The 26,504-nt window shown below is 35.4% G+C and overlaps 1 protein-coding gene across 1 annotated transcript in view; it reads right to left on the bottom strand.

Annotated features, from left to right (window-relative positions):
- Positions 1-1,582: 1,582 nt before the first annotated feature.
- Positions 1,583-26,504, bottom strand: part of LOC124075517 (succinate--CoA ligase [ADP/GDP-forming] subunit alpha, mitochondrial-like) — a 35,596-nt gene continuing 10,674 nt past the window's right edge. The window contains 8 exon segments of the mRNA XM_046418954.2: positions 1,583-1,831; positions 3,445-3,633; positions 16,234-16,385; positions 18,139-18,198; positions 18,201-18,221; positions 20,032-20,089; positions 20,248-20,460; positions 23,667-23,783. Coding sequence (XP_046274910.1) covers positions 1,805-1,831; positions 3,445-3,633; positions 16,234-16,385; positions 18,139-18,198; positions 18,201-18,221; positions 20,032-20,089; positions 20,248-20,460; positions 23,667-23,783 — 837 coding nt within the window. The 3' untranslated portion in view covers positions 1,583-1,804.

Below are 26,504 nucleotides of genomic sequence, written 5' to 3'. Positions count from 1 at the left end.
TCATATGAATGGGATAAGTGAGCTTGGAGACCAGAAAGCTAGTGAGCTCTTTTCACTATCTAAGGACATGACAAGATGGCTTCTGTAAACCAAGGAGGGGCCTATTCCTGATATCTTGGACTTCCCAGACTCCAGATTTGTGAGAAATAGATGTCTGTTGCCTAAGCCATCCAGTTTATAGTATTATGTTAGAGCCTCCCAAGTTAAGACAGGTCCACCTCTTCCTTATCTGAATTGTGTCCATCACAAAGCTACAGTTTAGTTAGACAAAAGAACATTTGTTTTATAGGGACCTTGAGTTCAAAGTGACACAGAAATGAAGCATCTTCCTCCCTGGCAGGCAGTGCCAGCCTAGGTTGTCCTTAGGACAGCAGGAGACATGGAGGAGAGAGAGGAGATAAAAACATAAGCCCACTATTCAACGAGCACACCCCACTTTATATATTTTACCCAGGTACCCTGTGGGATGTCATTATCCTTGTTTCCAAGATGAAGAAACAGCTATAAGCAGGAGCCAGTTTAATCAATTCCAAAGTCAATGACTATGTATCCACAGAAGGGCAGAATCTCTTGGGCTGTGAATCTACTCCTGACACCTGTTCTTTGTAACCTCTCTAGCAGCCTGGGCACCACAAGGTCATGTGAGTTCTCAGAATGGGTTTCCCCAAGACCCCACAAACTTCCTCTAACTCCTCCCAGTACACCTGATGTTTCTTCATCTCCTGAAAATGAGCTCTTCTTTCCCTGCCTTTGTACTGATGGTTGGTTCCCCTTACCCGTTGTTCATCTTCCCTTTTCCATGTCTGATGCCTTCACAGCCCTCAGATCCTCTCCCCGAGGAACGCTCCCCAGTTAGTCTTTCCTCAAGTTTCTAAGGAAACTTAATACCTAAGTTCTTGTTTGTTTTCTTCAGAGCAGTTATATAATTTGAGAATATTTTGTGTCTCTCCCTCTCCAGAATATATGTTCCTATGGACAGGCACCCTGTCTGTTTAGTGACAATTACCCATTGGAATTGCTTCTTGTCCCTTTTAAACACAAAGCAGGAAGGCTAACAGTTCGCCTGCTTTCTTGCAGTGAAATGTCCTAAACCATAAACAAAGAATAAAGCCTCTGGAAGGGGAAGGGGATGGCTTTCTGCAGAATCACAGAAAAGCATGGCATTAGTGAAGACACTTTGTTTCTCAACTAGGTAAAGTTTCCTAACTAGGCAAAAACTAAAACACAGATGATTATAGGTTTCTGCCTATAATCCTGAAGACAATCATGGTGACAGTAATGGTGGCATTATTACATGCCTGGGACTTTATATACTTCTCTCTGAACTACCCTGCAAGATGGAGACCTACAAATGCATATGAGAAAACTATAAATTCAAAAGACACCTAAGGTCATTCTATTGATAGTTCGACAAATGTCATACTGAATATATTGCAATCTTATTCTCTCAAGTTTTAGTTACAATGTTCTCTACATGGCCCATTTAAACACACAAACATGTATTATTGCATTTCTCCTACTGTCTCTCATCTCCTCCCTGGCCCGCGCCACAATGGAATAATAACAAGTCTCCAAAATCATATTCAAATCAAATGGTAGATTTATTGGCCATCTCTGTTATACAATAGGTGAAAATATCTCAATTTAGGATATTCTAAACTTAACTTTAGCTTCCTGTTATGCTGAAAGACCAGGGCCAGGCACAAAGGCTGACAATCAGTGGACAACAGAAGTAAACTGCTGATGGTTCACAAGTCTACATGATTCATTCCACAGTTTTAGGACCTTTTTGTTTTTGTTCCTTTCATAGCATCTTCCTCTTTTCAAATTCCTTCAGAAACAGAAGAAAAGGAGGAGAGAGGGGAGATAAAAACATAAAAGATCCAAATTACACTCTTGGTCAAAATGATTCTCAAACCTATTATCTTTAAGATCCTTTGAAGAACCAAATTACAAGAATTAAAATATACCAGAACGAGGGTGCTTAACACAAAATAACAGCTTTCAAATCAGTCTATGTCAGCTTAAATCTAATTAAGCTATATGCAGAGCTTCAACTTTATGTCTCTCAACTCAGAAGCTAGAGAGAGGCTATAAATAATACTTATTTTTTCACTGGAGTGTTATTATTAGGAGGGGACAAACTTTGTTGTGTTTATCCAAACCACAACAGGCCTTTTACTAAGGCTATGGAAACAGATTTGCTTTCTCACAGAAGAAAATTAAGTAAAGATTCAGTTAGAATTGGAACAAAGTGTCAAAAACATTAGACACACTTAAAACAGAAGAATACCTTAAATAAGACTTTGTTTAAGGAAACAATACTGAAAATTACATTTTTCTAGATTGTAACAAATAGCACCAGATAAAATGTGTAGATGCCTGCTGCCACTTACTGGAGCAAAATGGTAACACACATCTCCAATGTGAATTTAAACATTTATTTTTCTCCTTTTCCTCCACTTTCAAAAAGAATTCTTCCCACACTTTATTACTCACCCAGACTGATTTCAAACACTATGGCACATAGTGTTATATTCCAAACGATAGGATATGAAAAAATTCAATACACAAGTAGTTCATAAAATTATCTCTAAGACAAGAGCAAAGAAGATTACATATAGTCAGGATTTTTAAACTCTATCTGAATATTGTTCCCTTCTGGGAAAACAATTTTTCTTGTTTTCACCATGCTTGAAAAATAGGGTTTTTGTTTTTTTGTCAAAGCTATAGTCCTGACAAAAACAGAGGTAGAGAAGCCTTAAATGATCACTCAAAGAAACAAGCTAATAATCACTACAGAGATTATGGAAAACAAAAGATCATTTATAATACTTTAATCATAATATGGTATTAAAAAGGAAAAGCAAAGAAAATGGTTTAAAAGTTATTCCTCCAACCCATAAGTGACATGGCATCACAGAACATCAAGGCCAGAAATGAGAACCTGAGTCTCCCCACTCTCCTCTTTAGACTTCCCTCTACCCCAACTCCCTCTTTATAGTTTTAGTTTCTTGTTACTCAGCCTTCAGCCCCTCTCCTTGGAAACAGAAACAATAAAACAATATGGGGTCAGGTGACTATAACCTAAAGGCTCTCCTTCAGGGGAAAAGAAGAAGAAACATAAGGCAGTTTTCTACACACACTCTCTCCATTCCCAAAATCATGGGAATGAAGAAATCATGGCACTATGGCCTCCAAAATGTCATTTTTGCATGTCATATCTTATTGTTTATAGAACAGCATATCCCAATATTTAAAGAAGACCAATTTTTAAATGAGAAAGTTTCTTACTTAGGGGATAAGAACATTAATAAAGTGCAATCAGAATGAAATAAAAAATTAAGACCCAGAAGAAAAGACCATGATTTCCAGGCATCCAGTGTCGTCCCACACTGAGAAGTCCCATAACTTCAGAGCACTTGGGCCATTATCAGTACTCACCTTGTAAATGGTGGTGCCCAGTTGTGCAGGAGACATGCTGACTACAACTCCTGCACTCTGAAGGGCAGCAATCTTCTCTTTAGCTCCACCTTTTCCTCCAGCAATAATTGCTCCTGCGTGACCCATTCTCCTGCCCGGGGGAGCAGTTAAACCAGCAATGAAGGACACTACAGGCTTGGCATTTGGACCCTGCAGAGAAAGTGATAATGGTAAACAATCTAATGAAGAAGTTAATCAAAATCATGACTGTTGGCAAATGGTAAAAGCCCCTCAATTCATTCTAAAAAAAAACCCATACAAATACTGAACTATAACTGAAACCACTATATGCTTCTTAAAGATGACTCAACTTTCCAAACAAACTCAGGAAAATAATCCTGATCAAATTTTTATATCTGTTGAATATTAACAGCTTTGCTGGCACAAGCTGGTTTTTTAAAAATTATTATTTTTAGTTGTCTATGGACCTTTATTTTATGTGTGGTGCTGAGAATCAAACCTAGTGCCTCACACATGCTAGGCAAGTGCTCTACCACTGAGCTACAACCCCAGCCCCACAAGCTGTTTTACAAATATATATATATGAATCTTTCATTTGAAAAACACAGGAACATACCTGAAATTTTGTTATATGACTTATAACAACAATGATCTAAGACCCAAGATCGGTTTGCCTTATTTTAATGGAATTTTATGTCTCAATTCCTTTTTAGTTAATGCTTAATAAATGTGTTAAAAAAAGGGGGGGATACACTGGTAAGACCTAGGACTCAAGATTCAATTTCATATTGACTAAAGTGAATTGCCCTTGGATAAGACACATCGCTTCTCCAGACCTCTGCTGCTTCATCCAGAAATAAAATGGCCGAACTAGATTGGTGGCCAACAGCCCTTTCAACTCAAATTCTATAGTGTCTAAGAAGGAAGATTAGGATTAGTTTTATTCAACAAAAATCCATTTTAATGTGCCACCTCTGTGCATATATCACAGTACTAGATTGAGGTTTAAAAAATGCATGAAAACTTAAGAATTTCTGGGCTTTGAACTTACAATATAATTAAAGAAATGATATTAAATAGGTTTTCATATTCATCAGCTAAGAAATGACATACAGCAATGTATGAATATATGGTTAAATTTTACATCGAATGATGCCATGTAATAATACTTACTATCTTAAAAATTAACACTCAAAACTTATAAGTATATTTCAATTCATCTGAAAAGATAACTTTTTAGAATGGTATTAAAAACATTCTTGTGAGAAGAGTGGCATTTAACAACAATTTTGGAACTCCTGTTTAATAAATGACAAATGATACTGCTTTTGCATTCAATCTGTTATAAATGTTATTTTAGTTGAATTATTTTAGATGAAAATCTGGCCTCACCCAGATATGCAGCTGAAAATGGGAAAAATATTTTAATTGCTTTACAGATAGTGGTGGATATTCTTTTTTGATATTACACACTTCTATTAAAATGGCAATTTTTTAAAGGTTAGATGCAATGTTAGAATCTGACACCATAGTAATGAACTTTTTGTTCTTTGTTATTTTGAAATCTATTAGTCTGTCTTGTATTTTGAATAACTCTTCTACTCACACAATTTTATAACATGCTTTAAAAAAATGCATGAAAATGTAAGAATTTTGGGGCTTTGAACTTACAATATAATTAAAGAAATGATATTAAATATGTTTACATATTCATCAGGTAGAAAAATATCCTAAATGCTGACATACTTCATTATTCAGTTTCAACAAATCACAGCCATTGTATCACTACCAATCTCACTGGAAAACCCTTTTCAGTAAAGGGAAGTTACTAAACTTCCTGATGATGGCAGGTAGAAGTTTTCCAAAATTTTAATATTCATTTGAAAATTCAAATTTTATCAGTACCCCCAAATACTACCAGTTGTTTGATAGTATGGTAAGTTTGCTTTGTTTATTTTTGAGAAAACTTCTGCCAAATAACCAAATCTGAATAACCAGTTTGTTTGCTGGTCATCTTTTCAAGTAAAATTGGTGTTCCTTAAAGCAGTTTGTTTAGTTCACAGCTCAATTGTAAGAAAACTTCTTTCCTATCTTGTCACAAAATACTGATGAGGACCAAAATTTAATAAAACCAGTAATTTTTATTGCTTCATCAAAAACTTCTTTTAATTAAAACTTTTTTATTTATTAATTTATTTTTAGGAAAATGTATCAAATGAAGATGCTATCCTTCCTCCATTGCATGCTTTTAGCCCCTTTATCAAATATAAGATAGTTGTAGTTTTGTGGATTGGTTTCTGTGTCCTCTATTCTGTACCATTGGTCCACCCGCCTGTTTTGGTACCAGTACCATGCTGTTTTTGTTACTATTGCTCTGTAGTACAGTTTGAAGTCTGGTATCGCTATACCGCCTGATTCACACTTCCTGCTTAGCATTGTTTTTGCTATTCTGGGTCTTTTATTTTTCCATATGAATTTCATGATTGCTTTCTCTATTTCTACAAGAAATGCCGTTGGGATTTTGATTGGCATTGCATTAAACCTATAGAGAACTTTTGGTAATATCGCCATTTTGATGATGCCTATCCATGAACAGGGTATATTTTTCCATCTTCTAAGATCTTCTTCTATTTCTCTCTTTAGGCTTCTGTAGTTTTCATTGTATAAGTCTTTGTTAGGTTGATTCCCAAGTATTTTATTTTTTTTGAGGATATTGTGAATGGAGTGGTTGTCCTCATTTCCATTTCAGAGGATTTGTCGCTGATATACAGGAATGCCTTTGATTTATGCGTGTTGATTTTATATCCTGCCACTTTGCTGAATTCATTTATTAGCTCTAATAGTTTCTTTGTAGACCCTTTTGGGTCTGCTAGGTATAGAATCATGTCACCTGCAAATAGAGATAATTTAAGTTCTTCTTTTCCTATTTTTATGCCTTTAATTTCTTTCGTCTGTCTAATTGCTCTGGCCAGTGTTTCGAGAACTATGTTGAACAGAAGTGGTGAGAGAGGGCATCCCTGTCTTGTTCCAGATTTTAGAGGGAATGCCTTCAATTTTTCTCCATTCAGAATGATGCTAGCCTGAGGCTTAGCATAGATTGCTTTTACAATATTGAGGTATGTTCCTGTTATCCCTGTTTTTTCTAGAGTTTTGAACATACAGGGATGCTGTACTTTGTTGAATGCTTTTTCCGCATCTATCGAAATGATCATATGGTTCTTATTTTTAAGTCTATTGATGTGGTGAATAACATTTATTGATTTCCGTATATTGAACCAGCCTTGCATCCCAGGGATGAATCAAAAATGCTCACCATCTCTAGCAGTCAGAGAAATGCAAATCAAAACCACCCTAAGATACCATCTCACTCCAGTAAGATTGGCAGCCATTATGAAGTCAAACAACAAGTGTTGGCAAGGATGTGGGGAAAAGGGTACACTTGTACATTGCTGGTGGGACTGCAAATTGGTGCAGCCAATTTGGAAAGCAGTATGGAGATTTCTTGGAAAGCTGGGAATGGAACCACCATTTGACCCAGCTATTCCCCTTCTCGGTCTATTCTCTAAAAACCAAAAAAGAGCATGCTACAGGGACACTGCCTCATCGATGTTCATAGCAACACAATTCACAATAGCAAGACTGTGGAACCAACCTAGATGCCCTTCAATAGACGAATGGATAAAAAAAAATGTGGCATTTATACACAATGAAGTATTACTCTGCATTAAAAAATGACAAAATCATAGAATTTGTAGGGAAATGGATGGCATTAGAGCAGATTATGCTAAGTGAAGCTAGCCAATCCCTAAAAAACAAATGCCAAATGTCTTCTTTGATATAAGGAGAGTAACTAAGAACAGAGTAGGAACGAAGAGCATGAGAAGAAGATTAACATTAAACAGGGATGAGAGGTGGGAGGGAAAGGGAGAGAGAAGGGAAATTGCATGGAAATGGAAGGAGACCCTCAGGGTTATACAAAATTACATACAAGAGGAAGTGAGGGGAAAGGGAAAAATAATACAAGGGGGAGAAATGAATGACAGTAGAGGGGGTAGAGAGAGAAGAGGGGATGGGAGGGGAGGGGAGGGGAGGGGGGATAGTAGAGGATTGGAAAGGCAGCAGAATACAACAGACACTAGTATGGCATTATGTAAATCAATGGATATGTAACTGATGTGATTCTGCAATCTGTATATGGGGTAAAAATGGGAGTTCATAACCCACTTGAATCAAAGTGTGAAATATGATATATCAAGAACTATGTAATGTTTTGAACAACCAACAATAAAAATTAAAAAAAAAAAAAAAGGAAAATGTATCAAATGAAACAAAACAAGTATGTTTAGCTTTATTTTGCTAAATTCTAAGCTACTCCACAGATGCAGAGTTAGGGAGATCAAAGATGGTGGATTAGAGGAAGCCCATATAATCCAGTCACTCTGTCTTGAGATTTATGCAGTGGAAGTAGTACTTCTCAGGAAGGTGGGTGATGAAGAAAGTCACTGAAATTCAATAATGGATAGAGAAGCATAAAGACCCAGAAATGCAAGTGCTACAAAAAGAAAACCAGAAAGAGTACATTGGAGTGAACCCAATGGCAGCAGTGGTGCCAGTTCACTGCAAAGAAATGCAACACAAACAGGGAGAGAAAGACACAGCAGACAAATCTGTCAAGGGAAAATGTGTAGAAGAAAAACCAGTTTGAACTTAGGTGAATCAGAGGCTGCACAGCAAGCTGGTATTTGAAAAGTGCTCCCTGTTTTTCAACTGGCAAGTAGAGAGCTGAGACAGGGAGTCATCTTAAAGAAGCCACACTGCAGCTTGCTGCTGTGGGAGCCCAGAAGATCATAGCAAATACTGTCATACTGTCATGGCAATTTCATACTGCATAGCCTAGGGTGTGCCTAGCAGAGTGTGACTGAAATAGGCAGAATGCCTTATGCCTAGGAAAAATCAGGTTAGGAATATGAGGGGGCTTGTTTTCCCTTTGAGTCTGGCAGCTCACAGGAAAAGCTGAGAGGATCCTGAAAGTAAACAGGTGGGTGTGACTACAATTGGGAACTGAGCTTGGGAAGGCCACATACATGGATAGTGAAATGTGTGAAACCTGTGCAAGGTTGGTCATCCTACTCCCCAATTCTCAGAAGGCCTGAGATCCAGATGTTCACATCTTCTCAGAGCTAGGGTGTGTTGACCTAACATCTCTGGAGCAGATATCACCTGACAAAGTTCTGAAGTTTCAATCAAAGCTTAATTCCCAGGCACTGAAACTTTCCATTTAGAACTTTGCATCATATTTCTTATACTTCTGTGTTGGGTTTTATGCATGTGTTGAGATGGATTTCTCTTCCAATAATAAATGCTGGAAAGGTTATAGAGAAAAATAAACACTTTTACACTGTTGTTGGGATTGCAGATTAGTACAACCACTATGGAAATTAATATAAAGTTTCCTCAAAAGACTAGGAATGGAAACCGTAAGACCCAGCTATATCACTCCTCCACATTTATTCTAAAGATTAAAGTAATCATACTACAGTGACACATGCATACCCATGTTTATAGCAGCACAGTTCACAATAGCTGAACTAGGGAACCAGCTTAGGTGTCCATCAATAGATGAATGGATAAAGAAAATGTGGTAATGTACACAATGGAGTTTTATTCAGTCACAAAGAAAGATTAAATTTTTCCATTTGTAGGAAAATGGATGGAATCTGAAAACATTATATTAAGCAAAACAAAGTCAAACTCATAAGGTCAAGCTTTGTGTTTTCTCTCATATGTGAAAGCTAGAGAAGAAAAAGGAAAACAAAAGGATGTGTGTGGAGAGTGATTTATGAAAATGAAAGGGAGATAGGTAAAGGAAAGGGACCAGGGGGAGGGAGAAGGGGAGAGAAAGGGGAAATACTGGGGCACGATATTGAGCAAATTACATTGTTATATTGTGCTCTTGTATGAATATGTAACAACAAATCCCATCATTATGTACAAGTATAATGGATCAATAAAATAATATGGGAATAAATATACCAGCTCTATTAAAAAAAAAAAAAAAAAAAAGCTGCATCAGCCCCAACCTGGGAGTATATCAATCTATAAGTACCAAACTTCAATTGACAGTACTTTCCTTCTGTACTACCTTATACTGGTGAGAAAGGGAAGCTGAGAGCTGTTTTAGACGCTTGAGTTCTAGGACACTCTAGCTGGCAGCTTGGTAAGCAATATTAAAAGAGGTTAATAACCCTCAACATTTGCTCTCTCTAAGGGATATGTAGTCACCACAGTACAAAAAGAAATACAAAGAAGGGCAGTCTGGCATAGGCAGTGAACATTCATCCTTGTTGACAGTTTTGATCACTTCAGTGGAGAAAATTCTTTCAGTTCTTTTTTTCCTTTTCTCCTTCTTCTTCTTCCTTTTTTTTCTTGTTCTTGCTGTGCTGTTTTGTTTGTGAATATACACATAATTGTCTTCTATTTTTTTTTTCACTTTTTTCCTCTCTTCTTTATGATTTGTATTTTGCTTTGTCTTTTGAGGATTAGAAATTTTTGTTTGTTTGGGTTTAATTTTGTTTTTCTCATTACTCTTTCTCTAACAGCCAAACTCTCTTGTTCTTTCTCTATTCTATTTCTTTCACTTATTTTTTCTTCTTCTTTATAAGTATCACTTGCTACCTCTCTTCTGCTTCATCTCTGTTCACATTTTAAATATTTTGAATTTTCTTTTTTCTTCCCTATGTCATTTTTTTGAATTGTAATTTTGTCAACTTTTATAATTTGTATAATTCCTTTCCTTACCATTCATGTTATTACAGTTATTATTATGTGGATAGTGTTGTTGACACCTACCGCTAACTTTAAGGTTAGATCTTACTCATGGCTATTTATTATTGTTGATGTTGTTAACTGCTGACCTCACTATTCCTCTTTTTGTGGTAATTTGTTTTGTAGATGTCATACTAGGCACTGTGGGTGTATTTTAGTGCTGTGAATTGCTGTTGTTTGTTTCTCATTTTTAAAAGAGGTGCTGGTAATCTACTGGGATATTACAAATTCCTAGTGTGGAGGCACTGCTCTGAACTATACCCACAACCCAGCTGAGACACAGTGCACTTTGCCCACATACAAACTAATCCTGCTCAAGCTTCAATAATACTTCAATGTGTAGAATAGGGGAGATAAAAACCTCAAATCAATGACTAGCCCCTCAGAGAAAATGGCCTAGGGGACTCTTAAAATCCACTCATGGATACCCACTCCTATAGCAAAAACACAGGTGGCTCAGAGGAATCCATAGTGTTGAAGCAGTTCTCCAAGAGTAAATTAAATCAGCAGGTCTGCAATGGCTAATTAGAAGCATCAAAGGTTGAAATTAATGCTTGGAATACTCTAGGCCTATGTGTTAAAGCTAAGATATACAGACAGCACAGAACTTATTACAAAAGAGACAACTGCTCATAAAAGGAACTCCTTGTGAAAGAGGAAGAGGAATCCCATCTCACACAAAGAAACAGGAAAACAAGTCTCCTGCCCAAATTTATAATCCCCCAACAAAGGAACACAGACATTGAAGAGAATGAAATTCCAGAGAAAATGAATTATTAAAACAATTAATGAGCTAAAAGAACATCTTAGAGATGATCATCTCTTCAGTGACCCTGATGTGCTTTTTACATGTCTATTATTATATTCAATACAGTGGCTGTGACATACTTCCAATGTATTCTCATATTAAACAATAAATTCCCTGAAGACAGGAACACTGTTCTCACTCATTTCTGTATGTCCAGCAACTACTGTAGTACCTGTGGAATAGAATTAAAAGGACTCCACAAGTCATTTACTCATCTGCTGGTGATCTCTGCATAGAAATATGAGAATCTTATATCTGAGTGATAATAATTTCCACTTGATCCCTCCCTGACAGCCCCCCAAAAGTGGGGATATGAATAGGAAAGTGTTGGGTTAAATATTAATCTGTGCCTAGGAAAGCTTGCAATAAGATAAAGTTCTAAAGAATGTAATAAAGAAGGAAATGGAGAGTGGAAGCTGGTTACTTCTCTTGTTTCCAATCTAGGTGAGGATCAAAGCAGAGGGACTTTGTTGTAAAGTAAAAGAATGTACTCATTAATATCTGAAGAAATCTACTTAAGCAGTGGGTATGCAACCTATTCTATACATTCCCCCTGCTTGTAGGTGTGGTGAGGCCCTCCATTGTATCCTGGCCTACCACCAGGGAGTGAGCAATAAAATGTCCAAATCCTCTCCATTGAATCCTCCAAGTTCTTTCTTTTGAATTAGTTAATAGTATGCTTGGGACATTTGCAGCCCTGGGGTTGAACAAACTACCCTTGTCTGCTGATGACATGATCCTGTATCTAGAAGATCTAAAAAAACCTCCACCAAAAGACTCTTAGATCTGATAAATTCAGCAAAGTAGAATAAAATCAACATACAAAAATCAATAGTTTCTCCCACACTCTCATAATAAATCTGCTGAGAAAATAATTAGGAAAAATAATTTCATTCTCAATAGCCTCAAAAAAAAAAAAAAACTCTAAGGAGGTGAAAGAACTTTACAATGAAAATTATAAAACTCAGAAGAGAAAACTGAAGACTTTAGAAGATGGAAAGACCCCAATGATTCTGGATACACAGAATTAACATTGTCAAAATGGCTATAATAATAAAAGCAATCTACAGATTTAATGTTAACTCCATTAAAATATCAATGACATTCTTTGCAGACCTAGAAAAAAGTTCTAAAATTCATATGAAAGAATCAAAGACCTAGAATAGTCAAAGCAAACCTGAGCAAAAAGAGCAATCCTGGAGAAATTACATTACCTGATCTCAAATACTACTACTACAGAAAAAAACAAATTATTCTACAAAGCTATAACAACAAAAACAACACAGTATTGGCATAAGAACAGACATGAAGACCAATAGAATAGAAGACACAGAGACAAATTCCACATAAATACATAGAACCTTGACAAAAGTACAAAAAACATGTGTTGGAGAAAAGATAGCCTTTTAACAAATGGTGCTGAGAAAACTGGATATCCATATGTAGAAGAATAAAACTAGGTCGCTATCTCTCACCCAAAGTTTATCAAAGACCTAGAAATTAGATCAGAAATACTGCAAGAGCTAGAAGAAAACCTAGGATCAATACTCCAATATATTGGCACAGACACTAACTTCCTTAATAAGATTCCTCAATCCTAAGGAACCAAAACAAGAATCAAAAAGTGGAATGGAATCCAATTAAAAACACAGCAGGAAATGACAATGCAAAGAGAAAGCTTACAGCATGGGAGAAAACCTTTGCCAGCTATTCTTCCCTTATATATTCAGAATTTATATTCAAAAGAAGAAATACAAATGGCCAACAAATTTATTAAAAAAAAAAGTTTAACATTCCTAGCAATCAAGGAAATGCAAACCAAAACTATGTTGAGATCCATCTCACTCCCACCGGAATGACAATCATATTAAGAATAACTGCTGGTGAGGATGTGAGGGAAAAGGTATATTTATAAACTGTTGATGGGACTGCAAACTAGTATAACTACTTTGGAAAGCAATATGGAGATTTCTAAAAAGAATAGGAATGGAACCATCATATGACCCAGCTATCCCATTCCTTGGTATTTATCCAAAAGAACTAAAATCAGTATTCTATAGTGATACAAGCATATCAGTATTTATAGAAACACAATTCACAAGAGCCATGTTATGGAACCAGCCTAGGTGCCTGTCAATAAATTAACAGATAAAGAAATTGTGGTATACATATACAATGGATATAAAGAAGAATAAAATTATGTGATTTTCTGGTAAATGGATGGAATTGGAAAATATCATATTGAATATAATAAGTCAGACCCAGAGAATTAAAGGTCTAACCATTTCATATGCAGAAATCAGAAGCCAAATGGATTGGGGGGATAAATAAAGAAAGCAGGGATCTCATAAAAACAGAAGGGAGACCAATAGAGTAGAGGAAGGAGATCTAGAGGAGGGCATGAGGAAAAACTGGGAAACAAAATCTACCAAATTATGCTATATACATGTACAAATATGCCATAATTAATCCTGCTTATATAAAAAATGATAATGTACTAATTAACAATGATAGTAATAGAAGAGAGTTCAGTAGAATAGAAAAAGGGGATGCAAAGGGAGGAAAGAAGGGAAGAGGGGAGAGAAAGGAAAGGTACTAAAGAAGGAGAGTGAGCAAATTATGTTAATGTGCTTATATGAATATGGCATAATGAATTCCATTATTATGTATAATTATAATACACTAAAAAATCTGTTTTAAAAAATTTTATTCTAATTTGCTATATATGACAGTAGAATACATTACAATTCATATTACACATATAGAGCACAATTTTTCATATCTCTGGTTGTACACAAAGTATACTCACACCATTCGTATCTTCATACATGTACTTAGGGTAATGATGTCCATTCTCATTCCACCATCTTTTCTACCCCCATGCTCCTTCCCTTCCCCTCCCACCCCTTTGCCCTATCTAGAGTTCGACTAATCCTCCCATACTCCTCCTCCCAACCCCACTATGAATCAGCCTCCTTATAACAGAGAAAACATTCAGCATTTGGTTTTGGGGGATTGGCTAACTTCACTTAGCATTATATTCTCCAACTCCAACCATTTACCTGCAAATGCTATGATTTTATTCTCTTTTATTGCTGAGTAATATTCCATTATGAATATACAGATCACATTTTTCTTTATCCATTCATCTACTGAAGGCCATTTAGGTTGGTTCCACAGTTCAGCTATTGTGAATTGTGCTGCTATAAACAATGATATGACTGTGTCCCTGTAGCTGTTTTTAAGTTCTTTGGGTATAGATCGAGGGACAAAAGAGGAAAAAAAAAATGGCTAGGCATGGTGGCCCACACCTATAATCCCAGCAATTGGGAGGATAAGCAAGGAAGACTACAGTTCAAAGCCAGCCTCAGCAACTTATCAAGACCCTGTCTCAAAATAAGAAATATAAAGAGCTGTGGATGTAAAGCACCCCTGGGTTCAATCCAGGACCAAAACATTTTTAAAAAATTAAAAATTGAAAAAAATATAGACAGAGAAGAGTCAAAGAAGAACAAGTAAGATAAGACGCAGATCCAAACCAGAACAGAGGAAATAACTACAGATGGAATTCTAACTCTAGACATACCACTAATACACAGCTTAGCCACTGGTAGAAATGGGAGTAAAGAGAAATAAAAGATGGTTCTGAGGTTTCTGCCATGGAAACTGTATAAAATACAAGGTTAATTATGCAAGATAATCATTCACATCTAATGAACAGACACATAAAATAGATCCAGGGGAGGAAAACTAGGAGAAAAAACAAGAGGACTTAATGGACAGGATGAAGAATGAATGGAAGCCACTGGAGACTTCTGCAAAAAACTGTCAGGAGAGGAAGGAGATTAAGTAACAATAAACAGCCAATAAAAGGGCATATTATGTACCTGGCACTACTTTGCTATATGTTATTGAGTCATATAGCAAACTTCACAACCCTTAAAAAAATTCTAGAAGGCTTGTACTAATGCATGAAAACTAAGACAGCAAGGTTAAGAAACATTCTCAAGATCACATCACTTCTATGACAGAAGCCAGATCTCTGGGGATTAGGTAGAGAATAACAAGTTAGGAAAAAGATCCAGAAATGTGTGGAAGGTTGAGACGTATCTTATATTTCAATTAGGGCTTAAAACCATGACAAAAGAAAATCAAGTATACTTCAAAATAGCCCTTGAAAATTCCTGGACTGTTTTTTGTATATGGGCCTGTAGGTGACAATATAGGTTCCTTTAACAATCTAGTATTCATTTTTTCCCCATGACATTTAATTTATTCACTCCTTAATTTTTTTCACAAGCATTAAGAGAAAATTATATCCAGTCTCTTGTCTAGTCTTCTGAAAATGCTTTTTCACTCACTCACTCATCAGTACCAGAGAAACTCTCAAAATCATTTGCATGTTTTCCCACAGCTCTGAGACACAACAATGGCCAGAGTACAGTTAATGAGTGGGGAATGTGGGAAGGGAACTGCCTCAGTCATAACTAAGTCTCTTCCCAACCACCCACTTCACCCTAGGAAAGGAGCTTAATTATAATTCTTCCCTTCAGTTAAATGAAATTATGATACAACTCCAAATTTACCCCTTCACACATTTAATTCTAAGACAGAGGTTTTTTTAAGGAAAGGCTTCAGAGGACATGGATAGAAAAAGCTTTTCTACATGATCTTTTAAGGAAAGTGGCATTCTACAAGAAAAGATTGAAACTAGAAGGAGGCAAGATCCTGTAGAAGGGCATAAATGAGAAGACCTTGGGAGGGTTAGCCTTGAGAAAGAGAAAGTACATTTATTTCCCTACAACCTGGAGAAAGAACATCAAACACAGTTGAAAATTTACATCGCGCAGATCAAGTGGGGCCTCAGGATGATGGTCTGAATGTTCTCTGCAGCAAGAGGACAACTTACCAACCACAAAGTGAGAGGTGATACCTGGGAAGGAGGATTCAGAGTAGGGAAACAAATCAGGCACTGTGGGAAAAGAAAGCGAATCAACCCAGAAAGAGGAGTCCAGTAGAGAAAGCCCTACTCAGAAAACTATTATCTTTCATGTTTTCTTGAAAAACTCATCTTTGAAAAAATAAAACTATTTTCTAAAACAAAACTCTGATATTATTCATAGCAAAGAGCTATATTCTTAAAAATTTAAACTTACTGAATTATTTTGCTTCAAAAACTCTGCAGCATTTTCTTCTGCATCACCACCAATTTCACCAATCAATATGATGCCTTCTGTGGTTGAATTATTCAGAAAGATTTCAAGGCAGTCAATGAAATTAGTTCCATTAAAGGGATCACCTCCAATACCTGGGACAAAGAATATCAATATCAATTGAAAATTTAAGGATAAATTATTGTTTCAACTGATTTTCTTTCTCTTGGATCTTTTAAAACGTATCATCACTTTTGCATTTAATATTCAAAAATCACAAAATGCTACACTTATTTCTGTTTGTTAATATTATGCAAATGTAAATGGATGTTGGTTCCTGGTCTGCACAAAAACAACCCTCTTTTTGTTTTAGCTCTTTCATATAAGCTTCTTCTCTAGCACAAAGTTACTACAGACTCTTTAGAATGATCACTTTAGAAAATGTGGCTTTGTGCTATAAGCTGATGTTTCACCATAAGAAGAGATTAAATATTTAGCAAATTTCTTTCCTCAGAGGAACTAATTGATAAAACAAACTCCAGTATTTCCACTTATAAGTTTCAAGGCACAACTGTCATGAGTGACAGAGCATAGGGTATCCTGACCCTCTTTTCTTTAGATTCAGAGTGAGTGATGAGATAGCCTATACATGACATTTAAGAATGAGCACTTTGAAAGGATTAAAGTAAGTGTTCCCAATAGACTGGGTGCCATTTTTTTTTTAATTATAAACTCATTAAGAGCACACTTTGTATCTCTGAAAAGTGAAGTTGAAGAAGGAAACTAGCATTTATTAGGTGCCAACCATTGTGTCAAACCATATACTTTATTTAGCATACTTTACACCTGGTATTTGCTAATTCCTCCTCCAAGCTTTCTGTAAGATAGGTCTTATTATCCTACATTTACATATTAAAAAACTGAAGCTGGAGAAGATGGAACTGGCAAATCTATTTCCAAATCTGTTGTTGTTCTACACATCACATTAAATTATCCTGTGTCAAAGATCATGCTTTAATTTGAATTTATGGATTCAGAGAGTAACAAAATACTCCAGAGCTATGTTTTATAATCTTTTATTACATAAAAGATATTTCTGAAAGATATTCTAATGGGCTAGGGATGTGGCTCAAGTGGTAATGCACTCGCCTGGCATGTGCGGGGCGCTGGGATCCTCAGCACCACATAAAAAAATAATAATAATAAAATAAATATGTTGTGTCCACCGAAAACTAAAAAATAAATATTAAAAAATTCTCTCTCTCTCTCTCTCTTTAAAAAAAAAAAAAAGATATTCTAAGGCTTTGAAGAAATATTATAAAAATGAGAAACTGGCTTGGCTTTTGGCTAAAAAGACTAAAATTATTCTAAAATGTAAAACTTGTAAGCATTTTTATTTTTTGAAGTGGGAGACATTGTGGTGTGGCAAAAAGAGATGACTTAGGGCTAACTCAGCCCTCCCCAACCTTGACTTTATGCCCCCAAAGGCTATAACCAACTTTTAGCTGAGAGGTACCTCAGAGGGTTGCCTTAGGAACAAAACAATGAATGGCAAAGAATTTCACAACTACAAAGCACTGAAAATAATTACAATAATAACAAAAGTTCTAATATAAGGAACCATTTCTTCACAGTTGCAAAATAGTGACATTTTCAGGGAGAAAAGCTCTCCCCAGAAGCCACACATCAAAGGATGGTTGTTTGCAACCTAAAAATCAAATCTCGGACTAGGAAACTTGAAAAAATACAGAAGAGCTTCACACTTAGGCAAATTAAACTTAAGATTATAATATCTTTTTAATAAAATGATATTAAAACCTCATAAATAATCAAATAAATAATTATTACTCTACTCATTCAATAAAGAGACTACATTCCAATAAAATGATTTTAGCAAAAATCTCTCACCAACACACAAAGATTGCCCCAATCCAACTTGTGTTGTTTGGTGAACTGCTTCATAAGTCAAGTGCCAGATCTGGACACAATACCTTAAAGTAAAAGAATTCAAAGATATTAGATTGTATTTATGTAATAGATTATTATGTGGTAAACTACATTAAATATATTCTGAATTCATCCCATGATTTGCCATCCAAATCAATTCCTTCAAATGACACAGTGAGAAGAAAAGGGAAGTTATTAATATTAGATGAATAAAGTACATTATTAAGGTTATTTTATGATTAAAAAGTAATGCAGGAAAATCTTCTGAAAATCTTTATGAAGGAGATAATAATATCAATATAAACTTGGCAGACACAATTCTGCTTTGGATGGTAGAACATAACAGATTGACTTCAGGAACCCCAACCATTAAACCATCAAAACCAGGATGAGTCATATTCAGCAAGGCTATCTACCTTCCCCACACTATTTTCTGAAGAGTTTTCCAACAATACATAAGCAATATCCCTCTGAATTCATCAAGTCTCCTTTATCCGCAATTTCCCTTATACAATGGTCTTCTCTTATAGTTCATAATGCATGACTGAGTTTCTGCAAAGGTAATTTATCCCCATGCCACAATCTGTACAATACATTAGAACAAAAGATACATAATAGGTGTATCTCTAATTTGAAGAGGTTGAAAAGTATGAATAAATAACTTCAATTGTTGAACATATTAAATTTAATTTAAAAAAAAAAAAACACAAAACTTTATATGGGCTAAGATCAGAGAATTGGCTCTGGAGTATAACTATAGCATGTCTATGGTTTTCCTTTTTTAAACTTCAGCTATGGAGCACATTTTTAAGAACTCAAAAGACCTTTGCTAACATTATGATGCCCAAGCAGATTATTGCCATTTCCTTAAAGAGCTAACCAACCAGCAGGACAATTTTCCCAAAGCACTTTGAAAAAGTTTGTGGTATCTAAGAGAGTAAAGTAATTTTTAGGATCTTGGAAGACTAAGGGTAAAAAATATTCACAACACATATATCTGACACAGGATTTATATCCAAAATATTTATAAAGCCCCTTATAATCAACAATAAAAAGACAACCCCTAAAATATAACAGGCAATAAACTTGAAGTGATATTTTGCAAAAGAAGATATGCGCATCCTCTAAAGCATAAGAAAAGATGCTTTACATGATTAATCATGAGGGACGCTAAAATTAAAAACACAAAGAGATTCCATTTCATTGCCCATAGAATGCCAATAGAATGAAATTTAAAAAGACCAATAACACTAAATGTGAACATGTAAACAACTGGAACTATCATGCATTAGTTGTAAAAATATAAAATGATATAGCCAGTTAGTTCACTGAACTATTTGGTAATTTCTTAAAGAGTTGAACATACTTAACCCTCTGATTCAGCAATTCCATTCTTTGATGTTTTGCTTAAGAGAAATGAAAATGTGTCCATAAAAAAAGCCTACAGACAGATGTTGACTTCATTCATAAAGCTTAAAACTAGGAACAACTCAGATGTTCATTATAAGAGATCTGATAAACAGCAGTAAAACTACAAATAGAATACTATTATATAATCAACTATTGACATGTAAACATATGAAAGAGTCCACAGACTGTTTTACAGGAAAAGAATCTTTAAAAAACTCCAAAATCTTTACTGATTCTATAGAATTATAACCGCTTCTCAAATAAATTAATTACATTTGAGATATAGAATTGAGTCACTATAAAACTTCTTTGGTAAATTCTACTATATTAATCAATAAAATAAATTTGATTTTCAGAGTCACAAATTCTCTGAGTTTTGAGAGTTTGGAGCACAGAGTTTTTTTGTTTGTTTTAAATCTACAATTAAGTAACAAACTAACTCACCAATTCTTCCTTTCTTGTGAATATGGCCAGGCATGATGCCAATCTTGCATTCTCCAGGCTGAAAGAAAATAAATCACTGTTTCAGAAAAGTTAAAAAAAAAGAAAAAATTGTAAATCATAGATCATATACATAAGTACCCTTAGACTGGTTCAAAGCTGTTTAGCTTTGTGAGAGGCTAAATCTGAGCTTCTTTTTTATTTATTTTTTGCACTCACATTGATGACTCCAGGGCAGTTTGGCCCAATTAGCCTTGTCTTTCCCTGACGCAGCAGTTTGTGCTTGACCCGTACCATGTCCTGTTGTGGGATACCTTCAGTAATGCACACAACCAAGGGTATTTCTGCCTCAACAGCTTCATCAATGGCCCCAGCAGCAAAAGGAGGAGGGACATAAATGACAGAAGCTGTTGCTCCTGTCTGTTCTTTGGCCTGAAACATTAACCATAAAGCACTTCATGATTGGTTAAGTCATAAACATTATATAAATTCAATACTATGATTTTATTGATGTCTAGGGGTCAGGAAACAATGCCACCAGGAGACAACACAGGTTGCCCTAATTCCTGCCATCCTCCAGTTCACAGTGTCAGAAAATAGCACAATCAAAGCCTCTTCTCTAACTCCTTTGAATGCCACTGTGGATTGAAAGGTTCTGTGACATCTCATTCCTTCAAATGATGGCACGTCAGTAGACCCAAAAGCACTGCTTGTCTTGCATTTGTGTCCCCTCATTCCTATTTATTCCAGACTTATCATGATTAAGAAATTATACTATTCATTAACAAAGCCCCTGTATTTCTCCAGAAGGACTAGTGAGCTCCAAATGTTCAAAACTCAGCTCACAGATATCTGTTTAAAAATATATTATATTCAGAAGAGAGATCAGTGGAGTAGAGGGAAGGAATCAAAGGGGAGGAAAGAGGCACAGGAAAAGGGAGGAACTGTGGAATGAATCTGACCAAATTTTCCTACATACATATATAAATTTTGCTACATACATATATAAATTTCACCTTTATGTATATTCATAATGTGCTAATTTTATGTATATTCATAATATGCTAATTTTAAAAGACTATAAATAAATAGAAGGAAGATCAGCAGAGTACAGGGAAGAAAGTGAGGAGAAGAAGGAAAGGGGAAGTACTAGGGATTAAATTGAAGCAAATTATAGTCCATGCTTGAATGTCAAAATGAACCTCAACATTATGTGTAACTGTAGTGAACTAATAAAAGCAGAAAAAAATATACGCTCAGTAAATATTCACAAAAAGAATGAAGTTTTCTTACCTTTTCTACTATGAATGCATATTTATTAGAAATATACCAATTACACAAAAATGCACATTCAGTTTTAACACTGTCACCTTTCATGATGCAAAGCACTTGGAGGCCACCAATTTGACCACCATTATTCTCTCTGTGGACATGAGCCTGGTCTATACATTCAGTCTTTACATAGTATCTACATATATCAATGCAAAGGTATCTGTCTACCCACTTCTCTGTGCAGCTAAGTCTTCTACTATAATAGAAGCTCCCTGAAGATAGAGACTGTTGAAGATTTCCCTCTCTCTAAGAGTAGCAGGACTGCATCACAATCCTGAATCTTAGTATCACCATTTTACAAATCAAGATAGATGCTGAGGCCAAGATATATTAAAGAACTGTTCAAGGTCACATAAGGAAGCAGCAGAGATAAGATTTAATCCTGAGTATACCTGATCCCAAAGTATCCACTCAGGTCTATTATAGCAGGAATCTCCACATAAATGATAAAACTGTTGCTGAATCAAAATGGAAATCAAAGAATTTTGTAAGGCTGTGCCATGTGATGTATATGAGTACTAAGCTAAAGAACATACCAGTTCAACTAGAAGAAGGGACAGAAGTAAAAGATAATATGTTCAAGAATCATCCCCGAATAATTCCTCACATTTCAGATATCAAAGAGCTTTCTCTACTAAATTCCTAATAAAGACTTTCTTGACTATGACAGAAGAAAAACTACCAAGGATGTTGATAGATCATCTACAAATAATGCCAGTTTTATAAATAATTTTTTAAAAACTCTGTTCAAGATGTTGATGGAGTGGGTGAGTGGTTCAAAAGTAAAGAAATATGAACTAGGTTGGAACCAAAAAGAAGTCAGATCATGGGCATAACTTTATTGAAAAATGATAGTTCTCAACTCTTAAGAGTTACAAATACTGCCAGAAGTTAGACAGTGACAAGGACTATGTGATGGGAAATCAGACTGGATGAAAAGTATCATTCCTACTCATGAAGAAAATTCTTTCTAAGAACTGAACAGGTAAGAAATAAACAACATCTGTCAAAGAATTTACAGAACATTCCAAATGCCACATCTACTTGTGTCACTATGAATAACAAATAAATTGCTTAGCAACAAAACTTTCTTTTTTTAAAAAAAGCCCATGACAAAAGAAAAGTCTGTCTCAAAGAATTCTGACAAACCATCTCTTCTCTCTGTTTTGAGGTTACAGTCAGCCACAATAGAATTTAAAAGGAAAAAAAATTTTTAAATTTGAAGAAAAAAAATCTAAATAATTCCTCTACAGAACATGATTTCTAATATTTTATTTTATTTTTTTAAATTTAAATACAGCACACTTGAATACATACACATAATACAGTCTATATTCTAGCTTAAAGTAAAACGAAAAATTTCAATTTGAAGGATACTTGCTTTTTTTTGCATTTTAGGATTAAGAGTATCCTCTATTCAGCCAGTATTTAGACCTAAGAGATTAGGTCTGTAAATTTGTACTTTAAAAAAAGCAATACCTTAAGATATACCTTTAAATTTTGCTAAGAAGAGGAGAGGAATACAGTTAGGATTGATCTATATGCCAATCCTAAGTATTGTTATCCCCTATAATTATTTTTATTAAATAACCCAAGAATTTGTACTATGGTTTCTTTCAAAAAACTGTAATTTTTATATAAATTCAGATAAAAGTAGAGACTGGAAGACACACTGAGCTTAAATTAGTCCTCTAAAGCAGCAAAATCTGAGCTGTGGAAAACATTATAATATTAACTTAAGTTAGCTTTATCTACACTTTATAATAAGCACATATTAGTTTTGTAACAAAGACCTAAAGGTTAATTTAATTCATTACTAAGAAATCAGCGATTTAGAGAAGTAGGACCCTGTGATTTGCCAATCTGAATTTATAATTCAGTTTCTTTTACTCTGAGCCTGTGAGACTACTTGTAAGACCCTTAGCCTCTTCACATTAGTAACATCCTTGGCTTTAAAACAGGGATGAAAACTGCAAGTTCCTCAGGGATTGTGATGAGGCCTGAATTGGGGCATTCTGCATGAAGTACCCAGAGGTACTGCTGACATTTATACTACTATCATCCTAGAAGAAAAATAAGAAAAGAATAATAAGCCATATGGAAGCCAGGCCACGATGCTTTTTTCCCTGAATAGATGATGAGTGCCTATAAGCCAAAATGACATCTTGGTTTTTTACCACAATTCAAATTTCTTCATGTTACTGAGTATTCAAATAGCAAATGACCATCCCAAAAAGGACACAATTAAGATCTCTGTCTATTCCCCTGCTTTTCTTTTCTTGCCAAACTCATGTATCATTAATTACCTCCTTCACAGTATTAAAGACAGGTAAGCCCAGATGTGTCTTTCCTCCTTTCCCTGGAGTGGTTCCTCCAACAAGTTTGGTGCCATAGTCCAATGCCTGCTGGCTATGAAAGGTGCCCTGAGGAGAAAAAGCAAAAGATCCATGAAGAGGCAGACCAGGAAGCCTATAGAGAAGCAAAGGCAATCTTAGCAACTTAGGAAAAGAAAAATAAACAAGTTAACTATTCTCAGGTAATAACACATATCCATATTCCAGCTTTGCACTTCGGAGCAAAACAGGTGTCAGTGAAGCCAAAATAGCTATTAAAACGGACTTTTTAAAACTTGGTTTTCAAATTTGGCTGATCATCACAAACAACCTGTTATTTACTTAAAAGATGATCTCCTTTTCATTGTTCCTCAACAACTCATGTCCTCACATACTTCTTTATCCAATTTAAAATCCATAGTTGATCAGTACATTCACATAAAAACCCTGGCTCACTCACACTTCAAATTACACATATGACAAGATGACAACTTGGTTAAATCCAAGTTTCCATCTACTCTAAGATTGCACATGTGCCACCAAACAATGGTTAGAAAAAAACAAATCCATTCTCAAGTTTCTCGATTTAAGTTAATAATCAGTTAGTCTTTAACAGTGTCTACCCATCATTCTTTATTTCCCTATCCATTCACTTTCCCTCCTCAACCAAAGCATTAGTAGTAGTAGCAGCAGTATTTTGTACCAGGGATTGAACCTAGGAGCGCTTAACCACTAAGCCATATCTCCAGTCCTTTTTATTTTTTATTTGAGATAGGGTCTTGCTAAGATGCTTAGGGCCTCGCTAAGTTGTTGAGCTAACTTTAAACTTGCAATCCTGCTGATTTAGTCTTTTGAGCTGCCAATTACAGCATTATTGATATTTTGGACATAATGATTCTATGTCATGGGAGATCATCCTGCACTTTGTAAGATATTTACCAACATTCCTAGTCTTTTCCCATTGGGTGCCAGTATACCCTCCCTGCAAACCTGTCCAGTTGAAACAACAAAAATGGCTCCAGGGATTGCAAGATTCATTTCACTTGACTTCTGGGGCTCACTTTCCCTGGTTTTCTTCTTTTCTTTTTCTCTCCTTAGCCTTCTCTTTTTCATCTAAATGTGTGCCTTTGGTGATATCATCTCTTATCAGGGAAATAAATAACATATGTATAGTGACTCCTACCACTCCCCACCCTTATATACCTAACCAAGACCTTTGTCTTAAATTCCATACTTACATTGTCAATTGCCAACCTAACATCTCCACATCTCAAATTTAACATGCAGCAAACTGAGTTCCTGATCACTCCCCTTCTCAATCTACCCCATCTCAGTTAATAACAACTTCACTCCATACAAATGTTCAGACCAAAGTTGCTAAAGTTATCCTATATTCTTCTCTTTCTTATATCACATATTATATACATTAGTAATCTTACTGTTCCATTTTCAAAACATAATCAACAACTTCTCCCCCGTCTAGTGCTAGCTACCACCTATGTTTGTAAACATAGCAGTGTGACACTGCTGCAACTCTTACTATATTTTTACGAAAGTACTGATCCACATTAGACAGAAATTAAAAATGACCACCTAAACCGATCTTTTACTCCAGATAGTTTTGAGAAGCACTGTCTTAGACTACACTACTAGGTAAATTCAAATCACCTTAACTCAACAGATCATTACCTTGCCCCTATGAATCTGTTCTTCATAGCAACCAAAGTGATCCTGTTAAAATGTAAGGAAGACCATATCACTCCTCTGTTCAAACCCTTCAGTCTTTTCTCATTTCATTCATAGTATAAGCCAAACTCTTATACTGGTTTACAAGTTAATATACAACCTGTCTCCCACAACAGAACCTCTTATCTGAATGCCCTCATTTACTGTTCTCCCATTGCTTACTTCAGCCACACTGCCCTTATAGCTTACACATGGCAGGCTATGTCTGCCTAATGATCTTGCTATGCTCTCTCCATGGAATACATTTCCTTACCTATCCAACCAGTTCACTTCTACATCTCCTTTAGATCTTGCTATCCCTGAAATCAAGCTACCCCTGACCACTTGCTGTAAAAATCTCCTTCTCCCCCATTCCAACCACAACTCCACATACACTTTCCTTTCTCTGGTTTGTTTTGTCCATAGCAATTAATACTTTCTAACAGACCACAAAATTCACTCATGGATTTCATTGATGAATTTCTCTCAACTATAACTTAAATTCCATAAAAAAAAAATTTCTATTTTGTTCACTGAAACAAGGCACTTAAATTACATACAGCAGGTACTCAATAAATAGTTATTGAAAACTAAATGAGTCTGTCTGGTCATTCTACAGGGACCTAAAAATGCTGAGCCAACTATTCAAGTTCTTAATTATTTAAGAAATAAAACTTAAACAAAGTGACAGAGTCTTAGAACAATAGGCCAGTGTTCTTTCTCTTAAAACAATGCTATTCAAAGTATGATGTGCAGACTCTTGCTAGTATGCAAGGAAGCAAAAGCAAAACAAAAGAAAATGATCCAAGGAAGGAAGGGAGGGAAAGAGAAAATTAAAAATCTAATAAAAATCTAGGCAAGGTGGTGCACAATTGTAATCCCAGCAACTAGAAAGGCTGAGGCAAGAGGATCCCAAGTTAGAGGGCAGCCTCAGAAACTTAGTGAGACTCTAAGCAAATTGGTGAGACACTGTTTCAAAACAAAAAAATTAAAAAAGGATTGAGGATATAGCTCAGTGGTAAAGCGCCCCTGCATTCAATCCTCAGTATAAAATAAAAAAAATAAATAAAAAATTTTTAAAAAAGT

This window comes from Marmota monax, unplaced genomic scaffold, assembly GCF_021218885.2.
Source record: "Marmota monax isolate L192 unplaced genomic scaffold, Marmota_monax_Labrador192_F-V1.1 WCK01_AAM20220418_F8-fsc00420, whole genome shotgun sequence".
NCBI lineage: Eukaryota > Metazoa > Chordata > Mammalia > Rodentia > Sciuridae > Marmota > Marmota monax.
Note: the sequence above shows the minus strand (reverse complement) of the source record. Positions and strands in the feature narration are given on the sequence as shown.